This window comes from Mus caroli, unplaced genomic scaffold (assembly GCF_978045245.1).
Source record: "Mus caroli unplaced genomic scaffold, Mus_caroli_1 scaffold_14, whole genome shotgun sequence".
NCBI classification, from domain to species: Eukaryota; Metazoa; Chordata; class Mammalia; order Rodentia; family Muridae; genus Mus; species Mus caroli.
In genome coordinates this window covers 86670971-86693580 of record NW_028227269.1, presented here as the reverse complement: position 1 = coordinate 86693580, position 22610 = coordinate 86670971, and the positions used below count along the sequence as shown (strand labels likewise).

At 47.7% G+C, this 22610-nt stretch overlaps 1 protein-coding gene across 7 annotated transcripts in view; it reads right to left on the bottom strand.

Annotated features, from left to right (window-relative positions):
* Adck1 (aarF domain containing kinase 1) overlaps positions 1–22610 on the bottom strand; it is a 102195-nt gene that overhangs the window by 48036 nt on the left and 31549 nt on the right. For 6 of the 7 annotated variants that reach the window (XM_021178948.2, XM_085830581.1, XM_021178949.2 and 3 more), the window contains exon 4: positions 13109–13312. The exons of the other annotated variant lie outside the window; for it this stretch is intronic. In XM_021178948.2, coding sequence (XP_021034607.1) covers positions 13109–13312 — 204 coding nt within the window. The remainder of the gene's footprint in view (positions 1–13108; positions 13313–22610) is intronic. 7 annotated transcript variants of the gene reach the window in all.

The window sequence follows — 22610 nt, the reverse complement described above, 5'->3', positions numbered from 1 at the left end:
CACCAGTGCCCAGCTCAGCCATCTATTCTTAAACCATCACCACCAGCAAAGCCATTTGTGGCTCATGAGGAGAGAATCACCAGCACTGGCGAAGCCCCCAGCAGCCTGCAGGACCATCCCCCTTCTAGTTATGGAGGCAAGCGAGGCTATAGGCCCTGTTCTGAGAGGACATGAGGATGCTGCAGTCCTTCTGACAGTTCTGAGGGCTCAGGGACAGCTGTCAGAATGACCATAACATCTGTCCTCTACCAGCTGGTGACACTCACACTCTGAGATCTAGGGGCTGGCAGGAGGAAATGAACACCAACCTTGCCCCACTCCACAGAGCCTCCCCATATGGCACTGCACAGGTCCTTTCTAGCAGTCTCGCGACCTTGGCTCTCTGCCAAAAAAATCTTCCAATCAGCCCCAGGCACGCATCCATGCCTGGTCAACAACTCACACTCAACCTCTCTTCTCTCTCTGCTTCTTCCTTCCTCTTCCGCCTTCCCTCTTTCCTGCCCCCCCCCAATCTGATTTAATTTTTAGTTATAGCTATAGCCTCTACTAACATCTCAGGTCTCTGATTCTTTAACCAGGAAGTATGAATGTGAGGATATCACTTTGACAGGATCTAGACTGACTTAGGGCACAAATCTGGGTGTGTCTGGTTGAGTGTTTGGACTGAGTTACTTGAGGTAAAAAGGTTCACCCTAACTGGGCAGCACCTTTACTAGGGATGCCAGCTGCCTCACACTCCTGTTGCCATGGCTTCCATCATGGCCGCCTACACGCATGAGCTGTGAGCCAAATGGACCTTTCCTTCCTTAAGCTGCTCCTGTCAGAGCTACCAAAAGGTAAGGAATACAGAGAACACTCCTGAACCCGGTATGAACCCAGCTAGGCCAAGTTAAGAGACCTGATCTGTAATGTTACAAAACAAAACAACAGGGTGGGCTTGTTCTCTTCTGGGGCAAAGTTGAGACTGCAAGGCCGGGGGCAGCTGGTCATGGAGAAAACTGTATGACCTGCAGAGGAGAGGTGAGAGGAGAGGGGAGAGTTCAAAAAACTGCACCAAAGCCCACCTCAGCCCCTCTCCAGGTTTATGCCCTGGAACGTCATCATGTAAGTTAAGACCCTTGCACTGCAACTGGCTAAATTAAATGAGGTCATACTGTAGCAAGGTGGGCCAGCAGTCTAGTGACAAGAATCATTATAAAAAAGGCAAAGTGACACAGAGCTAAGAGGTTCAGGCCATGCAGCTTCAAACCAACACCAGGGACTGGCAGCAGCTGGCAGGAGCTGGATGAGAAAGGACAGACCCTCCCCAAATCCTGCAAATGGGGGGCAGGTGGCTCAGGCCCAGCTCGACCTCTAGCCTCTGGAACCAGGAGAGAGTGATTCTAACTTTTCAAGGCCCCAGCCTGAGCAGACAGTTTCTAAAGCTCTTGCAAAACAACAGAGTTGTCTCTTCTCAGACCAGGCTCTGCAGTGAGAGCAGGAGGTGAAGGCCTGAGATCACCCAGCACAGGACAGATGCCAAGCCCTAAACACAGGATTCTGTGACCTCACGGATGGATGGATGGAAATATCTTTTCTTCAAAGTCCACAAGAGACCACGAGGTCTCAAGGGAAGAGTGGAGACTTCTTACCCTTGGGGTCCAGCCTGACTGCTCAAGACCAGACTCCCATGAGACACTAAACTTTCACCCTAGGCCATTACAATCCAGGAGGAAGAACATGAGAGTAGGGACACATGTGTTCGACTCTCCTTTCTACCACCCAGACATTCCACTCCAGGCCAGCTTCCTCACTTAGGGTATGCAGGGTTGAACCAGGTTTCTAAACCCTTGTGTTAGTTTGAAAGAAAATGGCCCCCATAGGCTCATAGGGAGTGGCACTATTAGGTGTGGCCTTGTTGGAGGAAATGTCACTGAAGATGGGCTTTGAGGTTTCAGAAGCTCAGGCCAGGTCTAGTGGCTCACTGTCTCTTCCTTCTGCCTGCCCGATCTATCTGAATGTAGAACTCTCAACTACCTGTCCAGTACCATGTCTGCCTGCACGCCGCCATGCCTCCTGCTATGATGATAATGGACTAAACCTCTGAACTGTAAGCCAGCCCCTGATTAAATGTTTTCCTTTATAAGAGTTGGTCATGTTGTCTCTTCATAACGACAGAAACCCAAACTAACACAACCTTTATGACCCGTCAGCCAAGGTTCTTATGGGTTGCTTCTGCCTAGCACACTTGCTTACTGACAAGCCGGGTGAAGGAAAAGAGCTGTTGGTCACAGCCCAGGAAGACCCAGGAACCAGGGACTTCCTGCTCATGCTCTGAGGGCTCAATGCCTCAGAAGCACAGCCAACGGTTCCTGGCATTTACTCTGCAGCAAGCCCTGTGCTCCAGATGGGTACACCCCTTTTTTTTTTTAATTGACAAGTACTAATTGTGTATAGTTATGAGAGTACAGAGATGACATTTTGATACACACATACAACAGGTAATGCTCAAATCAGAACAGTCAGTGTATCCATCACCTGGAATAGTCATCATTTCTGTAGGGTGAGAACATTTTAAAACCTCTCTTCTATTCTGAAATATACGATATGATACTGCAGACAGTATTCATTCTCCCAGGGAACACTGTGGCTTTTCCTCCTATCAAACTATAACTCCATACCCTCCAGCCAACCTCTCCAGATCTTGCCTCCTTCCTACCCTTCTCAGCCCCTGGTAATATTCTGCTGACTACTTTTAGGTGATGAACTTCTTAAGCTTCCACATATGAAAGAAAACACGCCAGCACTCGCCCCTCAGTGTCTGGCTCATCTCACCTAACACAGTGATCTCAAAATGACATGTTGCTGCAATTAAAGTCTCATTCTTTCTTCTTACTACATAATCTTCTCACATGCAGATACACAACATTTGCTTTGGGGCATTTAGATATTACCTATCCTATCCTAGATACCATGAATACTGCATGACATTACAGATGTCTCTTTGCATGATGAATACTTTAGAGATGGACCCAATACTACTGACTAGTGAACCTTAAGGTAGTCTGATCCAAGCTTCCTGACAGACCTCCACATGGTTTCCACAGTCGATCAGAAAGTGCAAGAGGGGCAGGGAGTGGTAGTACACACCAATAATCCCAGAATTTGGGAGAACCAGGAAGTCTAATCTACATAACTCATTCCAGGCAAACCAGGGATACCCAGCAAGATCCTATTTCAAAAGGAAAAAGAAAAAAAAGAAAAGCATGGAAAATTCTCAGTTCCCTATATTTTTGTCTTTTTGCTAAGAGCCATGTAGTAAGTTCTGGTTTCTTTAAAAACTCAGTTATGTTATGTGAATATGTTTTTGTTTTAATCCCAAGTGTGGGATATGAGACTGCTTCAGAGCAGGTGATTATGATTCACCTGGTGCACTAGCAGGGGCATGATTTTCTCCAGCTACACAGAGTTGAATTCTGGGGACTCTGGAGAGCCCCAAGAGGACCTGTGGAGGCTGCTGCTCCCCCTGCTGCTCCTGGTTAGTATCGTTCTGGTTTGACAAGACGTTGAGGATATCCTGGCAATGAGGATTGGACTTGCCCCAAAGACCCCAATGCCCCTAGTCAGCAGGAAGTAGCCTAAAAAAGGTCTCTGTCCCCTTTCCATGATAACCTTCATCCTCTTTGACATAGTGTGGGAGGTTGAAGGGATTAGGATGGAATGAGGGTTGGAAGGGAGGCAGAGGTATAAGAACCAAATAAAATAGCTAAAAAAAAAAAAAAAAAAAAAAATACGCCAACAAAGCACATCTAATTGGTATGAGATATCTCATTTTCAGGAGGCTGGCTGTGAAGAGGTTGAAGGTTGAAACAGAGTTTTTGCTATCTATCCCAGGCTACTCACTACGTGTCTCAGGCTAGACTCCAACCTGCAGGAATCCCCTTGTCTCAGCCTTCTGCTGGGCTTACAGGTGTGCACCTCCACTCTCAGTGCACATGACTTGAATGTGCCTTTCCCTAATGAGCAATATTGAGTGTTTTCCTCAAATACTTATTAGCCACATATATGTCTTCTTTTGAGAACATCTACCTGTTTCTTGTTGTTTTTTATCTCTGTTGTTTTGAGATACCGACTCACTGGTTGGCCTAGAACTCACTCTGTAGACCAGGCTGGCCTGAAACTCATAGAGATCCTCCTGCCTCTGCCTCCCTAGTGCTGGGACTGAGGGAATATGCCATCACACTTAACTCTTGGTAAATCATATTTTTCTATTGAAGTGGGAATAGGAATTTTTTGTTCTGTTTCTGACAAACCATAGATATTATTCCTTTGCTGAAGAGACAGCTTGCAGATACTTTCTTCCACTCTGCTGGTGGTCTCTTCAATCTGCTGACTGTTTTCTATGTAGACGCTTTCTCGTTCTGTTTAGTTCTGTTCCTGTCTATGCTTCTGAGGGTTACCTAAGACATCACTGCCCAGGCAAGGGTTCTGAGGCATTTCAATATGGCTTATATCTTTCCATCCTTACCACGGACTTATTAATACACAGGTTCTTTGATCACCCCTGACTACAGACAAGGAAACCAAGGCCCCAAAGATCTTACCCAGGATAGCACAGAGCACCTGGAGCTCAAGCAGGACTCCAATTCCAAGTCAGACAGTCTCCACTCACCCAACGCTCCTCTGCTAGGTGGTTTTGGATGCAAGCCTGAGGGAATCCCTGAGACCATAAGCCAGCGTAGAGAAGACAAGATGACCAGGCAAAGCACAGGACCACAAGAGGGTCCATCTAACCTCCCTGGGGAGCCAGTGAAGGCTTCAAGAAAACAGAAGCGATCAAATTCTAGAATAACATTAAAGAACATATATTAAAACCTACTATATACCAAGTCTAAGTTGGGCACCATAGAAGACTCAGTACTGGAATGTAATAAATTACAAGTCCTAAAAGGGGCCGCTGATCCTGACTGGGGGACCTGAGGAAGCCACAGAAGGAAGCTTCATAGAAAAGGAAGCTTCATAGAAAAGCTGTACATGGGCTGGTGAGATGGCTCAGTGGGTAAGAGCACCCGACTGCTCTTCCGAAGGTCCAGAGTTCAAATCCCAGCAACCACATGGTGGCTCACAACCATCCGTAACGAGATCTGGCGCCCTCTTCTGGAGTGCCTGAAGACAGCTACAGTGTACTTACATATAATAAATAAATAAATCTTTAAAAAAAAAAAAAAAGAAAAGCTGTAGATAAGGACCCCACGTGGAATGGGGCTACCCGCTAAAAGGCAGGTGGTGATGGTTAGACTCAGCAGTTCAAACAATGAGAACAAGCCCAATGAGCACACAGGGGTAGCGGGGAGGGGTTGAGGGAAGGGATGGGAATGAGAACAGAATGAAACAGGACACATGCAGGAGACAGCTCAGCAGCTAAAAGCACTCACTACTCTTACAGAGGACCCAGGTTCAGTTCCCAAAACCCATATAGTGGCTCTAAACCATCTGTATCCCAATTCCAGGGGATCTGACTCCTCCTACCTCTGACCACTGTGGGCCTAGGCACGCACACATGTAGATAAAAGACTCATACACAGAGAAAACACAGAGGAGCCCTAGAGCAGTCCAGAAGGACAGGCTGTAAGACTGAGAGAACGGTTCCCACAGCTCTTGCTCTTCCCACCATGGGGCTCTCTTCACAGACAGGAGAGCCACCTGAGCCAGGCATAGTGGTACACGCCTTAAATCCCAGCCCTTGGAGACAGAGGAGGTGGCTCTCTATGAGTTCGAGGCCGGCCTGGTTTACAGGGTGAAACCCAAAACACCCAGAACTACATAGAGAGACCCTGTCTCAAGAAGAAAAAAAAGGACATAAAAGTTACAGTCAACAGAGGGAAGGTGCCCGGTGGAAAGACTGAGCGGTGGGGGAGAGGGGACCAGGCTGAGCCAGGGCAGAGCTAGAAAACGGCCAGAGCAGAGACTCAGCAGACAACGAGAGGATCAGATTAAGAAGGACGGGGCTAGGGTTGGGGACATCAAAAAAAGGACTATCCAGGCTGTGTGGCCACTACCTCGCCTGCCTCTCCTCCAGTGACTAATGGCAGGCCATCCATTGTGGCTGACATTAATGCTTCTCGCCATCCGTCTCCTACTCATTAAATTACCATTTTATGGCCAAAATCTTTCTCTCTCATAATTGATAAAAATCTCCTTTTGATGTTTGGCATTATTGAGGGAAAATGTTTTTTATTCTTCATTATGTTTTTAATATAAATGTATTTTTTTTTTATTGAGATCTGCTGGGAAGGCAGGATGAGGACAAGCCAGGAGGAGGGTAACGCTCCCTTCCCCCTCCCCCTGCTTCCTCATCCCAGCTGCGTGGCTACCAGATCCTTCTGTTCCATTCCCAGACCACTCACTTGGTGGCCTTCTTAGGGACAATCTGGGAGACAAGATGGGTGCCAGGACAAACAAAGGTGGCATTCAGGCCAGGAGAAGCAGCTCAAAGGACAGCTGAGTCGAACAATGAGATCCTATAGATGACTGCAGGCCAGTGAGGCAGGCTGACCTCAGCAGGCCCGGCCAGAGTATGAACGCCAGGAACCAGGAACCAGGGAGCAAGGACCCCCCCCCCACCTCCCAAGGAGAAGGGCTAACACAATTTCTGCACAGGAGGAGCTCAAGAAATACCATGAGGTCAGAGAGTACAGTGTTCTAACAGTCCGCCTGAGCTCACCTTCCCGAGTCTACAGAAAAAGAAGCAGGAAATAGCCCGAGGCCACAAAACTACTATTGTATTGATTCAATACAAACATCAAGTGTCATGTGAGGGTCCCCTCAAGGGCCACATGGAGAACTGAGGTGGTTTATCTGTGCTCCGTCCTGCCTAGGTCACTGTGTCCAGATACTGGAGTAAATGTTACTAAAGATGGATTTTCCCCGTTTCCTTTGGCCTGGGGACTGACGTCAGAGCCAGAGCCTTGAGAAAGCTAGGCAAGCACTCTTCCACTGAGCTACACAGGAAATCCAAAACCCAGCCCCTGGGTTGTAAGACATTGCCTCACCATGTAGACCAGGCTGGCCTCCAACTCTCAATCCTCCTGTCTCCACCTCCACAGTACTGGGACTACAGACCTTCGCATCCAGTTTATTAGTAAAACAGGTTGCCCTCCATATGTGAGTGGGCCTCATGCGATCAGATGATATCCCTGAAGCAAGAGGGGATCCTGCCAGCAGATGGCCTTCACGGTTGAACCTGAACTACACTATTGGTTCTTACTAGGATTCTGGCATGACCGCTCTGCCAGTTTTGGACTTGTCAGCCTAGACAATCACATAATCCAGATTTTAAACAAATCTATCTTTCTACATATCTATACGCATGCATACATCCAGAGATACAATACAATCATGTCTCATTACTTCAGTGTCTCTGGATAACCCAAAATAACATAGGAATGAAACTGTTCCCAGCCCTAGTGAAGAGGCAAGAGCCCAAGGGAAAACCTGCCTGCAGGGGACACTTTATCCTGCTTCTCACCAAGATTTCCCTGAGCCAGCAGCACTTCTGTGCTCCCTGCCCAGACTAGCCCTTCACCTACCTCTCCTTCCTTCCTGTCTTTGTTCTGGTGGGTCCTTGTACCCCACAGTGTTGTCTTTCTGGCCAGGACCACCATGTTGAATAAGCAGCTGACATCTTTAGGGTAGGAGTTTCCTATCTTTTCTGAACTTTTGATTCAACCCAGAACAAAACAGGACCAATCATCCTCCACGTGCCCCTGTGAGCTCATACAAAAATGAATGTATGTACCTGGTATACAACAGCACCCCACATCTCTTCTGAATCTCCACAGAAATTCCAGCCTCATGTTCCACGGAGAATACTAAGTCCCTACAGCATATAGCACTCATGAAAAGACATTGCATCCATTCCTAGCAACTATTAACAACAAAATAAAGTCAATTCTATATCCCAGCACCCCTGGTAGGGGAGTTCAATGACAAAAGACAGACATAAACATGTTTCAGAGGTCACAAACCAAGCAAGGGCTTCCCTTAACAAAGGCTGGAGTTTCTAGACTAAACTGTAGCCAGTGACGTCATTCTCTTTAACTTCTCCTAAAAGTTTAGGGGTGAAGGAGCCTCTGTCCATGGTTGCCATTTTGCTTACTCTGTTTTCTTTTCCTTTATTTCAGCATAGCCTCACTCGCATATCACAGGCTAGCCTCAAACTCATGATCCCAGCGTCTCAAGAACTACGATATGGATGTCCATACCATGTCTACATGCGTGGATCATTTGTAAACATGTTACATCCTGACTTGCTTGTGTCCATGGAGAGACATGCCTATGCAGGTGTGTGTCTGCAATTAAAGATGGCAGTGCCAGTGTAGCTGACAAAGATGACAGTGCCAGTTTAGCTGATAATCATTATGATCACTTCCTGGGCGCCACTCGCCCACTTATAAAAGATAACCACATCTGCTGGACATGAGGGTGCATGCCTTTAATCCCAGCACTCGAGAAGGAGAGGAAGGAAGATCTCTGTGAGTACAAGACCAGCCTGGACTACAGAGTGAGTTCCAGCACAGCCAGGGCTACACGGAGAAACCCTGTCTTGAGAAATAAACAAACAAAAAGGTAACCACATCTCTGCATCGCTGAGACAATGAGGCTCAGTGTATCCTGCCTTCCTTTCTCCCGTATCTCTATGTCATTCTCTTCAGCTTCCCTTGCTCAGTCTCCTTCTCCAGTTCATCCACGCCCTCAGGCTCACATTCTGAAAAGAACATTGCAGGCCTTTCAGAACATGGCCTCAGCTCCTAAACACTATAGTCTAGTCAGCAAAGCTCAGCCACCTCCCGGCTTCTGCCTCTGCTACCACTACACCTTGGCTGAGCCCACATCACCCCCAGTGTGCCCTTCCTCCCATCTGTAACTTCGCTAATCCCGCTCATCTTTGAAGAACCTGGGTCACATGCCACATGCTTCTGAAAGTCTCCATTTGCTTGAATGAGATCCCTCTCTCTCCTGCAAACCCGTTGGACCCTTGTGTAACCAGGCATTACCTTGATCAACCTATCTCACACCATGGGGTCTGGAGTGAGGTCAAACCATAATTGGCCACATCAGGGTCTAAAACCTGCTTCTGTTCCCACACATTCCAGCTGTTTCTACAAGCAAGAAAAAGAAGGAAGAGGAAGATCAGGTGCTGAGCCTCCAAATCACAGGCTGTTATAACTGGAGGATGGGCTCGCGGTTCTTCGGGGGACTCATGCATGAGATCAAAGACTGAGAGCAGGTCGGGTGGGGGCAGAATGCTTGTTTAATGATCAGGAAGGAAAGAGAGATGGGAAGAGGCTAACAAATCCTGTCAAGGGTCCCTGTGATGGTCAGTCTTTGATGGTTATCAGAACTGTTACAGAAATGAACCTGCTCCCAGTGTCTATAAAGAATTCTCTACATTGGGTTAGTTGAGGTAAGAAGACACACCTTAAAAGCGTGTGGCAGGCTATACAGAATAAAAGGAGACAGAGCTAATCAGTGGTGCTCCTTGTCCTCCACCTCCTGGTGACAGGTGCATGGTGATAGCCTCGGACATGCCGCCACACTTTACCTTCACAACGAGAGCCAAATAAACCCCTCCTTTCCTAAGTTGCCTCTTCTCACATATTTACCACAGCAACAAGAAGAGTAACTATTACAGTTCTAGGTGGCCTAACTCCTCCCAGTGGGTCCTTCCTACTACAGGTGGATGGCCTGACTCCAAAGCCGGGGCCTTTTAAAACACAGATCTTTAGAGGACAGTTATTCAAACTTCAGCAACAGTCAACTGACTCATGACTCGGGCCTGTACCTGCCCCGATTGTGGCGGATATCAGTCTGGTCTCCTTGGACCATGCCCAAGAATAAAAAGAGCCTGAATCTCATCCTTCAGGGTACCCCTTGTGAGGAAAGGGCCAGGGCTCCCACACATATCCCTGACTTGTAAACTCAGGTGCCACCTGCTGACCGAACGAGGTACTGCATTTGGACCTGTGGCCCTAAGAGTAGTCAGAACAGCTGAGATACTCAACTCAGTCCAGACCAAGGTCACTTCTGAGACAGGAGAAAATGTCCCTGCCACTTTAAGACCCACCAGTTCTTGGGCCTTCTCCTATTATTTCCTGCTGCCTTTCACTTAGCTTAGTGGCCCCCAAAACTCTTCTGAGCCAGTCCCTATGCACAGATGAAGACCTCCAGTGACCTTTTTCTCTATACCGTGGTACCACCTGATGTCCAGGGGTAGGACCTCACCTGGAACCAAGTGTTACCAGGGGGCAAAGAACACAGCAATGATGTTGTCTCTGTCTTATACCCCATCCCTATAGTGGGAACAACCCTCTCAGACCAGCCTCAACAACCTGGAACAGGAAAAGGTTTGAATACACAAAAGACTCTCAGGGACTCTGTGGATGGGCAGGGTCCTAAAGAAACATATGAACCAAGGTGTCGGGGCCAAAGCAGCATGCTAAGCTACAGCTCCTGCCTACCCCTATCTGTAGTTTTTGAACTCAGGATGACCTTAAAACCTAGCCAAGGACAAGAGAGCTAAGAAAACGGTGAATGCTAAATGTTCAGCTTCTCCCAGCTACATCCTGGGGACCAGGGATGGAGCCCGCTGCTGCAGGGGTCCTACAGCCAGAGAGAGCAGGAATTTGTACAGTTCATCACACTGTCCTTAAAGAAAGAGTTCTTCCCAAGCAGGTCATGGGAGGGGCTGGAACAGGAGGGGGTGCAGAGTGAGTGACTTCCTCCGCCCTCACACCCCCACACTCACCTACCCAGCCTCCCACACAGCCCCTTTCCCCTCCCCTCCGCCCACAGATGACAGAGCATTTCCCTAGAGAACAAACGCCACTTTCATGGGGGGGGGGGGAGACTCTGATTGGGTACCTATGGAGCCTGTGGTAAGAAACCCGAGGTTTCTAAGCTCCCCAGAAGTGAGGGACAGCCCATGTTCTAGTTTCATCTAGAACCCAAATGAAAGTGTCACTATCTCAGGAGGACTACAGACAAACAGAGGCAGTGGTCACACAGCCATTAGGCTTATTCCTACAAAGCTGGAGGAGACTGGAGAAGACACCACGAATCTTTAGGAGACATCTTCCAACCCTAAAAACCCTGCAGCCAGCTGGGGGGGGGGGTGGGGCACCATGACTGAAGACACTCTGACTTTTTACCTCCCTCTGCCCTGGCCTGATCTAGAAGGCAGTGACCTGCTCTTGCCCCACTCCTTACTCCGAAGCTTCTAAGAGTTAATCTTCACCCCAACCCCCACCCTCACATCTTCCCCTGCTGAGTTGCCACATGCCAGCAATGATGTGCTCAGCACTGTTATTACAGTGACTTATTTCGTTTTAGCTTGGGGAGGGGGATGAATCTCACACTGCTGGAAGCCAGAGGCCAACAGTCTCAGCAAGAAGCAAAGGCATGCTGGCTAGCACCAAGGCCAGCCCCGTGGTTCCTGCTGCCCGTGGTTCCTCTATCCAAGTCCTGCTCCCCCTAGCCTCCAACTTTCTCCCTGACTCTAGCCCTAAGTCAATCTGCCTCTCACTCCTTCTCCCTCTGGATGAAATGTTCCTCAGAGCAAGGCAGCTGGAGGCATCTGTGCCTGCCCAGGGCCCCACACGTGTGGTCAGATCACGAGCCTCTCTGCAGGCCAAGCCATTGCTGATACACAAGATCTCTTTAGCTGGCTGCTGGCTGCTTACTACCAGCTCCACAAGTCAGTTAAAAAAAACAAAAATCAGAAAACAAAAACAAACCAAAACCTGGGAAAGGTCATTTTGCCTATTAAACACTGATTCCTAGTATACACCTTACTATTCAGGTGCTGCCAGTCCAGAGGAAATGGACTGTCATGGTCTTCATCCCTAAAGGTTTTCTGATTTGCAATAGAATGGCCTGATGCCAATCAAGCCACAATGCAACCCTTGGAGGGGGCTGAGTTGTGTGGGCCTGATTCAGACAGTCTAGGGAGGTCATGGACAACTGGCCTAGCATCATCACCTGGCAGGCAGGGACTATAGTAAAAAGCATGCCAGGCAGAACAGGCACCAAGACCACAGGCTGTGACGGCTAGGAGTGCACAGTGAGAGCGGATGGGCAGAGCACGGGACAGGAGCCTCTGTTTGTTCTCCATTCTCCTCTATAATCTTCATGCCATGTACGGTGGGCACTGTGGTCTTCCTCATTTTACAGAAAAGGAGAGGTGACAAGCGCTAGGTCCATCCGGAGCCCTAACTCAGGTTACCAGGACACCCAATCCCCTCCCCCCTACCCATGCTGCAGCAGTCATGAAATAGGTGGGTGGTAGAGACCAGGTGGAATGTGCAGTTGTGCCTCAAAAGACTTATTAAGGGTTTTATTTTATTCTCTTTGCGTGTGTATGCATGTGTGTGTGTGTGTGTGTGTGTGTGTGTGTGTGTGTGTGCTGTCCTGGAACTCACTAGGTAGACCAGGCTGGCCTCAAACTCACAAAGATCCATCTGCCTCCATTTCCTAAGAGCTGGGATTAAAGGCCTTGCCATCATGCCCAGCAGGACTCGCCAGAGGCAGTCAACAAAAGAATACAGCACCTTGCACCTTGGGTGGCAGCTAAGAGTAAACTTCCCATTTCTGGGAGATCAAGCAGGCTCCATAAGGGTCTACCAGAGCTTTTTCCAGGGAAGCCAGTGCAGCGCACTGGATGGTGTGCTGACGTCATCCTATGCGCAGAGTGCTGCCCTCCATCCCTCAGCTGTAAAATGGAGTCAGTGAAAGTTCTCACCTCACACTGTGAGGACCAACTGTGACAGTGTAGCACACAATAGTTATCAGCGTGCGGTAACCCCCAGGGGCTGACAGACAGAATTAGATTGAAGTGGCTGGATCCTCCTAGGTTACCAGCCAACACTGTTGAATACAGACTTCTCTTAGTTCAGCTAGTGATGGCCTCTGAAGCTCCTTCCAGCTTCTGGTTCAGCACTGAATGTTGCTGAGACATGTGATTCTGCATCAGTGATGGATCCTAGGCCCAGGCAGCAAGAACTCCACTGGAGCCTTCTGTAAAGGCTCACTTTTCGATCTGGTCCCTCCCTGCTCCAGAATAACAAGGTACCTCCTTGCCCAGCTCTTCTCGGATGACCTGCCGGACCTCTTGCATGCTGCTCTGTGGGGCTTGACTGTGCAACACCTTCAGTGTGCTGGTGTACTCTTCTGGCAGCAGGTAGTCCAGTGCCCCCAGGTGCTGGCCCACCTTGATGAAAGTGCCCCGGTTGGCACAGCAGAGCTCACAGAGACGCCTGGCAGAGCGGAGATGCACCTGCAGGTGACAGACGAGCAAGAGGAGTGAGTGCAGTCTGTTCCCTGAGCGGCATTCCATTCTCCTGCCTCTCTGATCAATCACCTTTGGTTACTCCCCAGTGCCCTGGGCAGCAGATACACCACACACACACACACACACACACACACACACACACACACACACACGCACACACACGCACACACACGCACAAATACAAACTCATGTACGTATATACACATACATACATAAGACACACACACACATATACACACACATATACACACACCCTCTTTTTTCATCTTTTACTTTAACGTTTTCCTTGTCCTCAGTGCAGTCAGTTCTAATCTCACACTGAGCCCAGCCTCTGCACACAGCCTGGAGCTTCCAGTCTCCTCCCATTCCATCAAAGCTTAACTGGTTGGAGCATCATTCCCCACAAATGAGTATTCACAGCTATTAACCAAGACTTAAATATACTGACTCATTCAAGGGTATACTGAGCTATCTCACTTTTGCCACCTACTCCTTGACCATCCAACACTTCAAGTTTGTTTGCAACTCTACCACTGACAGGATGATAACAGTAATAACAGTAAATAATAATAATAGCTATTCATATGTATCATTTTTTTTAATCCTCAAAGTAGTTCAGGGTGGCAGAGTTGATACCTTCAGAGATAAGAAAATCAGTCGTCTTATTTAGAAGATAGAGACGAATCCCTGATCGAAGACTACATAACACTGAATCCAGGGCTCTATTCCCTCACATGGAGCAGACTGCTGGGCAGGTTGTCGATGACGGGAGCCTTTGTTTACACCCTGATGTGATTCTGACCTAATAGAGCTGAGAGGTATCCTCACATGCAACCAAGCTGGTCCTCCTGAGTTCTCAGCCCAGCCCAGCTAAGGGTCTTGAGATGAGGTAGTCCTGCCTTGTAGGATGGACAGCTTCTAAGGAAAGATGCACCTTACATATAACTTAGGAAACAATGAGTCCCAGTGTGCTGTGGGGACCTGCTACTGCTTCTACCCATGAACTAACAAAGAAGTTTGAACACTGAAGATGAACTTACACTTTCCGATGATAAGAAGAATAATGAAATAATTGGCAATAAAGCCATGTGAAGAGTTAACAAGGGTGGAAGAAATGTCTCCCCGTATAATTAGTTGCCAGGGGAGCCACACAGCCAACTGTTGCTTTAGATCAACAGTTCTCAACCTGTGCATCAGGAAAGTTTTCACAGGGATCACCTAAGACCATTAGCACAGATATTTATATTATAATCTGTAACGGTAGCAACATTAAGACTAATCTTACAGTTGTGGGTCAGCACAACATGAGGAACTGTACTAAAGGACCTCAGCATAGGAAGGCTGAGAACCGCTGTCTTAGTTACTAAGAAGAGAATGCCGGGGACCTGGAGAGACGACTCAGCAGCTAAGAACACGGGCTGCTCTTGCAAAGGACTTGATTGGCTTCCCAGCACCCACACGGCAGCTCACAACCATCTGTGGCTCCAGTTCCAGGGGATCCAGTGCCTTCTTCTGACCTCCGTGGGCACCTGGCACTCACCTGGTGCACATCCACACATGCAGCCAGACACTGAGACACATAGAATAAAATGTTAAAAATTAAAAACGAAACAAAAAACACTGCAGCCCTATATACCCATGTCCCAGCTCTAGGCTATCTTCAGGCCCACAGGGACCCGGCCATTTTTAACCCTGTATGGTTCTGATGCCCATCACAACCCATTCGAGGGGAAACCTATGTTCCTACAGCTTCACCCTCAGTGGAGTCCTCCAGCCTTGGTGCAGACAGGGTCTGAGAGTCACCAAAGGTAGTTGTTTCCTCTAGCAGGAAACAGTGAGAAAGAAATGAATCCTAAGTTGGAGAGTGACCCCAGAGGAGTCAGAGTTCAGAGGCAGGGAAATGGCCTTAAGAAGTGGAAAGCAAAGCCGGGCGTGGTGGCGCACGCCTTTAATCCCAGCACTTGGGAGGCAGAGGCAGGCGGATTTCTGAGTTCGAGGCCAGCCTGGTCTACAAAGTGAGTGCCAGGACAGCCAGGGCTACACGGAGAAACCCTGTCTCGAAAAACCAAAAAAAAAAAAAAAAAAAAAAAAAAAGAAGTGGAAAGCAGGAAGTGGAAGTGCAGTTCAGTAGTAGAACACCTATCTAGCATCCATAAAGGTTTCTTCAACCCCTGATGACAAAGAAGGCGAAGCAAAACAAAGCTGGCCAGTGCCAGCTAAGCAGCAGAAGGACAAATGAAACTGGGTAGAGCGGAGGCCATAGCAGGCCAGTGCCAGACAGCAGAAGGGCATATGGAACTAGGTAAAGCAGGGGCCATAGTTGGCCAAGGCTAAGCTGTAGTTCTGAGATGGTTGTGATCCTTATAAGATTAAAACTATTATGGACAGGGGCTGGAGAGATGGCTCAGTGGTTAAGAGCACTGGCTGCTCTTCCAAAGGTCCTGAGTTTAAATCCCAGCAACCACATGGTGGCTCACAACCATCTGTAGTGGAATCCAATGCCCTCTTCTGGTTTGTCTAAAGACAGCAACAGTGTACTCAAATTCATAAAATAAATAAATCTTTAAAAAAAAAAAAAACACTACTCTGGACAAACATCTCAGCTTGTGTGAGCACCCGTGGAGGGCAGTGGCTGAGATCAAGGATCCTGCTCAATCACTCTCCACTTTAATTTTTGAGACAGGCTCTATACTGAAGCTGGACCATCCAGGCTGGCTGGCCAGTGAGCTCCAGGGACTCCCCCAATGCTGTACTTACAGATGCACACCACCACACCCAACCTCTATGTAGGTGGCAGGAATCCAAACTCAGGTTCCCATTTTCACACAGTAGGCACTTTACCAATTCAGCCATTTCCCCTGCCCCTAAAGGTAAAAAAAAACCTTAGTAAACCAAACCCCTATAAGCCGGACCATCTCCACTGCCTCTTAGCTACGGACCCACTGCTTCTTTGATTCCAAGGCGAGGTATCAGGTTTGAGCAGAATGGGAATTCTATGAGGACCAAAAGATGCCAGAGTCACCCTTAATAGTTCTAGTATTCGGCAGAGATGAGCAGTCATCAGAGCCAGGCACTCACTCCAGGGAGCTCAAAGATCAGCAATGGTCCATACTCTACCCCTGTGGTCCCCTTCTGGGAAGTATAATGTGTTGAGCACTTAAAAGTCTGTTCCTATAGATGAGCTAACAAGTCCTTCTACCAGCCAGCAGGCTGCCCAAGATAGGAAGAACTTAGCTGAGTCATCACACCCAGCCTTATTCTTTGCCCCTCATCTCTAGGAGGAGCTGCTGTGTATATTTACTGTTACACCACTAGAATCTCATTGGATCTCTTGTCGCGGTTAGTCATCTTCCACTACTTAATAATTCTTCACATTCAATTTCCCCTGTTCAAATTACTTATGTAATTAGAAGCTGGGTGATACACAGGGCTAAGCCCTAAAATTAAATTTGTAATGATTAAGACAAAAATTGAGGGATTTTTCAGATCAAGAGAAAAACTTAAGTCACAGTTTGTGTGTGTGTGTGTGTGTGTGTGTATACCACTATGTATGTGCATCCTTAAGGTTGCAGCATGCACTGCTGTGCATGCATGTATGTTGTGGGGTGCCCTGAGTGCATGTGGGCCTGTGTGTGTCTGTGTGGTTGTGTGCATGTGTGTCTATGTGTCTATGTGTCTATGTGTCTGTGTGTGCATGTATCTCTCTCTGTATATGTGTGCATACATGTACGTGTGTGTATGTGTATGTATGTGACCTGTCCATTGCATTCTTTAACATTTACATATCTGAGTTGCTGCAAATCTTTAGAAAGAATTAGCCTCATCCAGTGTAGCCCTTCCAAACAGAAGTAGAGTTCATTGCCCCTCATCTGTGACTTGAAACAGTGACAAATGACGATCTCTTGGCACAACAGGATGCTCACCTTTAAACAGTGTTTGAGCAACACAGAGATCCTTGGGTCACTCAAGGCCGAGGAGGCCAGACAACCCTGGCTCACCTGTTAACCTGGGATATCAACCAGCTCTTGGGTACAGAAGCCATGTATCTACAGTATGTTACATATTCAGCCACACAGCCACCAAAAATATAGACTGGTGACAAAGATATATCATATACCCACAAGCCCAGGGTCCATGAGACTGAGTCAGTACCTACTACATACAGCACCCTCATTTCCACTAAAGAAGCCCTGAGGTGACAGCCATCCAGCTTCTAACATACACACACAGTTACACACACTCACATACACACATGCAGAGAGAGAGACAGAGAGAAACAGAGAGAGAGAGAGAGAGAGAGAGAGAGAGAAGCATAGCCACTTACTAAAACTGTAAACTATTCTGTTATGGTGAAAATGCAAATGTCAACAGTCAGCCCTCAGCTCCCTGCTCTGGTCCAGCTCCCACGGGTTCACTGTCCTTTTGGGTCAGAAGCCAGGCTCTTTCTAACATTCAGGAAAGTTACCGACTTAGTACAAAGCTTCTGGCTTTCACCCATTCCACTTGGCACCACACAGTGATGAGCCTACTGGCAGCTCGGAATCCATGGAGGAATTAACGGTTCTGCAACCATTTTCCAGGCATACGTGTACACTTGATGGACATAGCTTCCAGGATCTCCTGACCTCTTCATCCTCTTGCCTCTGGTCCTTAGGCGCCATCCTTGAGCACACACCCTCAGAAGTACAGGAGGGATGGGCTGATACACAAGAGCCGGCTGACAACATAGTACCCGGTGAACTTCCTGGGACATGGAAATGCTCTGGTCTAGGGCCTACACAGTGGGCTAAGTGCACCTGAAATGTGCTTAGTGTGGCTGGGAGACTGTCTGTTAAGTCACTTAAGATGAATGATTGCATGGAGCTAGTGGCTGCTGAAGTAGAAGTAGCCAACTAAGGCCCATCAGCCAGCAGCAGCTATGATAAATACAAAAGCATTTGTCCAGTGCCCTAGTGTAAGTACACACCTGTCCCACAGTAAACACTCAAATACAGGATTCTTTTTTTTTTTTTAGATTTATTTTTATGTGAATACACTGTCTCTCTCTTCAGACACACCAGAAGAGGCCATCGGATCCCCATTACAGATGGTTGTGAGCCACCATGTTGTTGCTGGGAATTGAACTCAGGACCTCTGGAAGAGCAGTCAGTGCTCTTAACCACAGAGCCATCTCTCTAGTCCCAAATACAGGATTTTTAATCTGCATATTATTTCTGGAAACAGGATCTGTCCTTCCACAACACTATGTCTTTCTCTCTATATCCCTCCTCATGCTCCATCTGTCTCTATCTTTCAGTCTATCTCTGGTCTCTGTCACTGTCTGTCTGCTGCCCACCCCGTGTGTGTGTGTGTGTGTGTGTGTGTGGTGTATTTCAATGAACAACCCCAGTTGCCACTCCCCTTTTGTGTAAGACAGAGTCTCCTAACAGACTAAACTTCACTAAGCAGACTAAGCTGGATGGCCAGTGAGCCCCAGGGATGGATCTACCCACCTCTGTGGCTCTTCTCACCCTCACTGGGATTATAAGCACACATCACCATGCTCACCTATTTACACGGGTTCTGAGGAACAAATTTAGATCCTCACACTAGCAAGGCAAGCACTTCACCATCTGAGCCATCTCCCCAGCCCCAGAACAGAGGTCACTGATATGTCCATAAATATTAAACAACTCAGAGTTCAGTGACAATCTCAAAGCCTCACAGCCATGAGTGTTCCAAGCCTTCATCCTCCAGAAACCCAGGCCTGCTTCCTCTGTACCATGTGCATGAAAATGAGCTTTGATGGGAGTTTTGTAAGTCCTGGGATTACAGTGTAGATGTCACCACAATATTAGCTGAGCAGTGGACGTAAGTCTATACAGCCACAATTGTCAACAGCAGACAGGTAAGGTGGCTGCCCGGTCACTCCACATGACAGGCACTGGATCATCACCAGGTTAGGAAGTGAGATGGCCCTGACAGTTGGATTCATTTTAGAAGGATACAAAAGACGTGCTCACCCCTAAACAAGCAAGGAGGGTCATGTGACTTGCTTATCAATGGCATGACACTAGAGTCAGGAACACTTGGGCCCTAATCCTATTTTGCCACTTAACTGTCATCAAACCTTGGTAAGTTGATAAACCCAGAAATCTTGGTCTCTTCCTGAGCAGAAAGGGACAATAATTCTGCCCACCACTGTGGCTAAAATAAAGTAAGACCTAAAGTCAAGCCTAGATCCTGGTCCGGCATACAGCCAGTGCTGAAAACTTAGCAGAAAGGCACAGAAGGTAAACAAATCAATCTTCCCAGGGAATGGAATGTCGAAAACTTAACAAAACCGAGAGCTCCCCACAGATGAAATACAAATGGCTGAAAACATTTTTAAAATGTTGAGCATCCTTAGCCACCAGGGAACTGAAAATTAAAACTACTTTGAGATTTCATTTTATCCCAGTCAGAATGGCTAAGATCCAAAATATAGCTAAGCAGTGGTGGTGTGGGCTTTAATCTCAGCACTCAGGAGGCAGATGCAGGAGAATCCCTGTGAGTTCAAGGCCAACCTGGTCTACAGAGTGAGTTCCTGGACAGCCAGAACTACAAAGAGAAAGCTTGTCTGGAAAAAAGCCAATACATACATACATACATACATACATACATACATACATACATACAAAAACACCTATCTCCATCTCCTCCCTTCAGTATAATAAGCCTGGGTCCCATAACCTAATAGAAAGAAAACTTCACAGACTGTCACTTACTGCAAAGCATCACTATACAGCAAACGTAAATAGCACTTGTAGCACACACCTTGCAATCCCACAACCTGCAGGCTGAGGCAGGAGGCTCATGAGCTTGAGCTCTCTCTGGGTTAATGAGAGAATTCTAAGCTCTCTCACAGAAAGTAAGATGGGACAGAGTGGGGGGATGGAGAGAGGGGATGAAAAGTTAGAAACACACATAGAAATGGAATTATTATTCTAAATATAACTTCAGGGTCCCCTCAGAGATCTCCCATTTCTGTGACTACCTTTGACATCTGGTACCCATTTGCTCACTGGACACCAGCTGTGCCCTTACCCAGTACCTGGCTTCACTGATCAGCTGGATGTACAGGTGCAGTGCCTCCTCGCCAGGAGCCCAACCCCAGCTCCCATCCCCACTGAACGATCACAGAGCAGCTGACATGGAGCCCCTGCCCAGGCATCTTCTCCCTTTTCACTCCCGGCTCAATACCATGCCTTATGATTAACTCATTAACAATGGCCTTGCTGTGATGGGTTTTAATCTGCCTTATATTAATTAAAAGCATTGTTCTTAGAGAGTGTGGTCTGTGGTTTGAGAGTGGGGGACAATGAATGGCTAATAAGATAAACTCTGTGCTGATTAATTGCTGATTTGAGCCAATAGAGCAAAGGCCCAAGGGCTGTTCTCCTTTCCTGCCCGAATCTCTGGGAGCAGAGGCTCCACCTCCCGAACTTGGCAGAAATGAACCAACGTCAGACTGAATCCATTCAGTCCCCGTCAGTACTGAGCAAGGTTTGGGGATGTCATGAGACAGAGGAGCAGATACTCATGTGCCCCACAAATGATGGGTAGAAGTAGGGGACAGTGAAAGACAAGGCCATAGATTCCAAACAGAGCCGACTGAGTCTTGAATCTGACTGGGTATATTGTATGCATGTTTGGCAATGTCATAATGAAGTCATTACATCGTACAGTTAACATATGCCAAAGAGGATGAAGATGACGATGATGACAACAGAGGACACTGAACTGCAGCGCCACTACCATGGGCAAGTCACAGAACCTCTCTCAAGTCAGTCTTCAATCCATCCATAAACACTATCTACCTTGTGAGGTTGGTGGCAAGTGAGGTCACGTATGAGTATGTCTATACCTATTCTAAGGTGTGGTTTCCCTTCCCCCACCTGCTTGAACCTGCTTGCTCAAGGGTGGAGCTTCCTGATCATTCGTCCTGCCACGCCCACTGCTGGACCCTGTCGCTTTGTTGCTTGGAGGCACACACGTGATCGTCCTGCTACTGGACCCCGAGATTACTTGGCGGGAAATCGGGTTCCCTCCCCCTTCCTTTATAACTGAGTATCTGGAAATAGTAAAATTGAGCTTTGATCAGAATGTTGTCTTAGCTACATTTCTTTCTCTCGCCGCCTAGCCCCTCTTCTCTTCCAGGTTTCCAAAATGCCTTTCCAGGCTAGAACCCAGGCTGTGATCTGCTGGCCGGACACAACACTAAGGGACCTGGAGAAGTGTTCTAATCAAGTATAGTAAGATGCAGAAACACAGACACACTTATCATGAAAGAAGTTTAAGATTTTTTAGTCACAATCCCTGGAAGTCATGGTGTGACACATAGGGCTCCATGAAAACCTACCAGGGTGAGTACAGAGTATGGATAAAAGCCTTTGTTGTGGGTTCTGTGGGAAAGATGGGATGACACAGGACAGTCCGGCTGGCTGAGTCATGACTGCAGGCTGTAGGGAACGGGAGTTATTCCTAGTAGTCTGGGACCTGGTCCTGGACACTTAGAGCCAAGGGAATGAGGCCTTGACTCTCTTATGAATGGAGGAACCAGGGAATACGGGTTCTGCATCACTTGGTTTGCATAAAGAAGCCATATTGCCAGGAGAGATACCGGCTCTCTCAGAATCAGCTACTGAGCATAAAAGGCCTTCTAGTGCCCACAAGGACATCCAAAGCTCCAACGATAATAGGAAGTTAAACACTAGCTAGTATGAGTCTCTTGCTTGCTCCCTCAGCAGTCTCCCTGAGTTCCACACACTGAGAGCGCACAAACCAGCATCACCTACACAGATTTGCTCCCCTACCTGCCTTGATCTGGGCAGATCCAATGGCCTCTCTGACATCACACTAGTGTCCAATCAATAGTCTCCAATGAAACATACCACGCCCTTCCCACTACAACCAAGGCCATAAAATGTCACCCCTGCACCCCAATCTTCTAAACTTGGAGGTCTCCCAGGCCATAAGGCTTAATGTCCTAGAAAAGGGACTTCTGTTACCTTCATTCACATTTGAAACATAATAGAGTGTTTTTTTTTTTAATATTTTTTTACTAGGTGTTTGTTGTGGGTTCTGTGGGAAAGATGGGATGACACAGGACAGTCCGGCTGGCTGAGTCATGACTGCAGGCTGTAGGGAACGGGAGCTTTTCCTAGTAGTCTGGGACCTGGTCCTGGACACTTAGAGCCAAGGGAATGAGGCCTTGACTCTCTTATGAATGGAGGAACCAGGGAATATGTTTTTCCTCAATTAC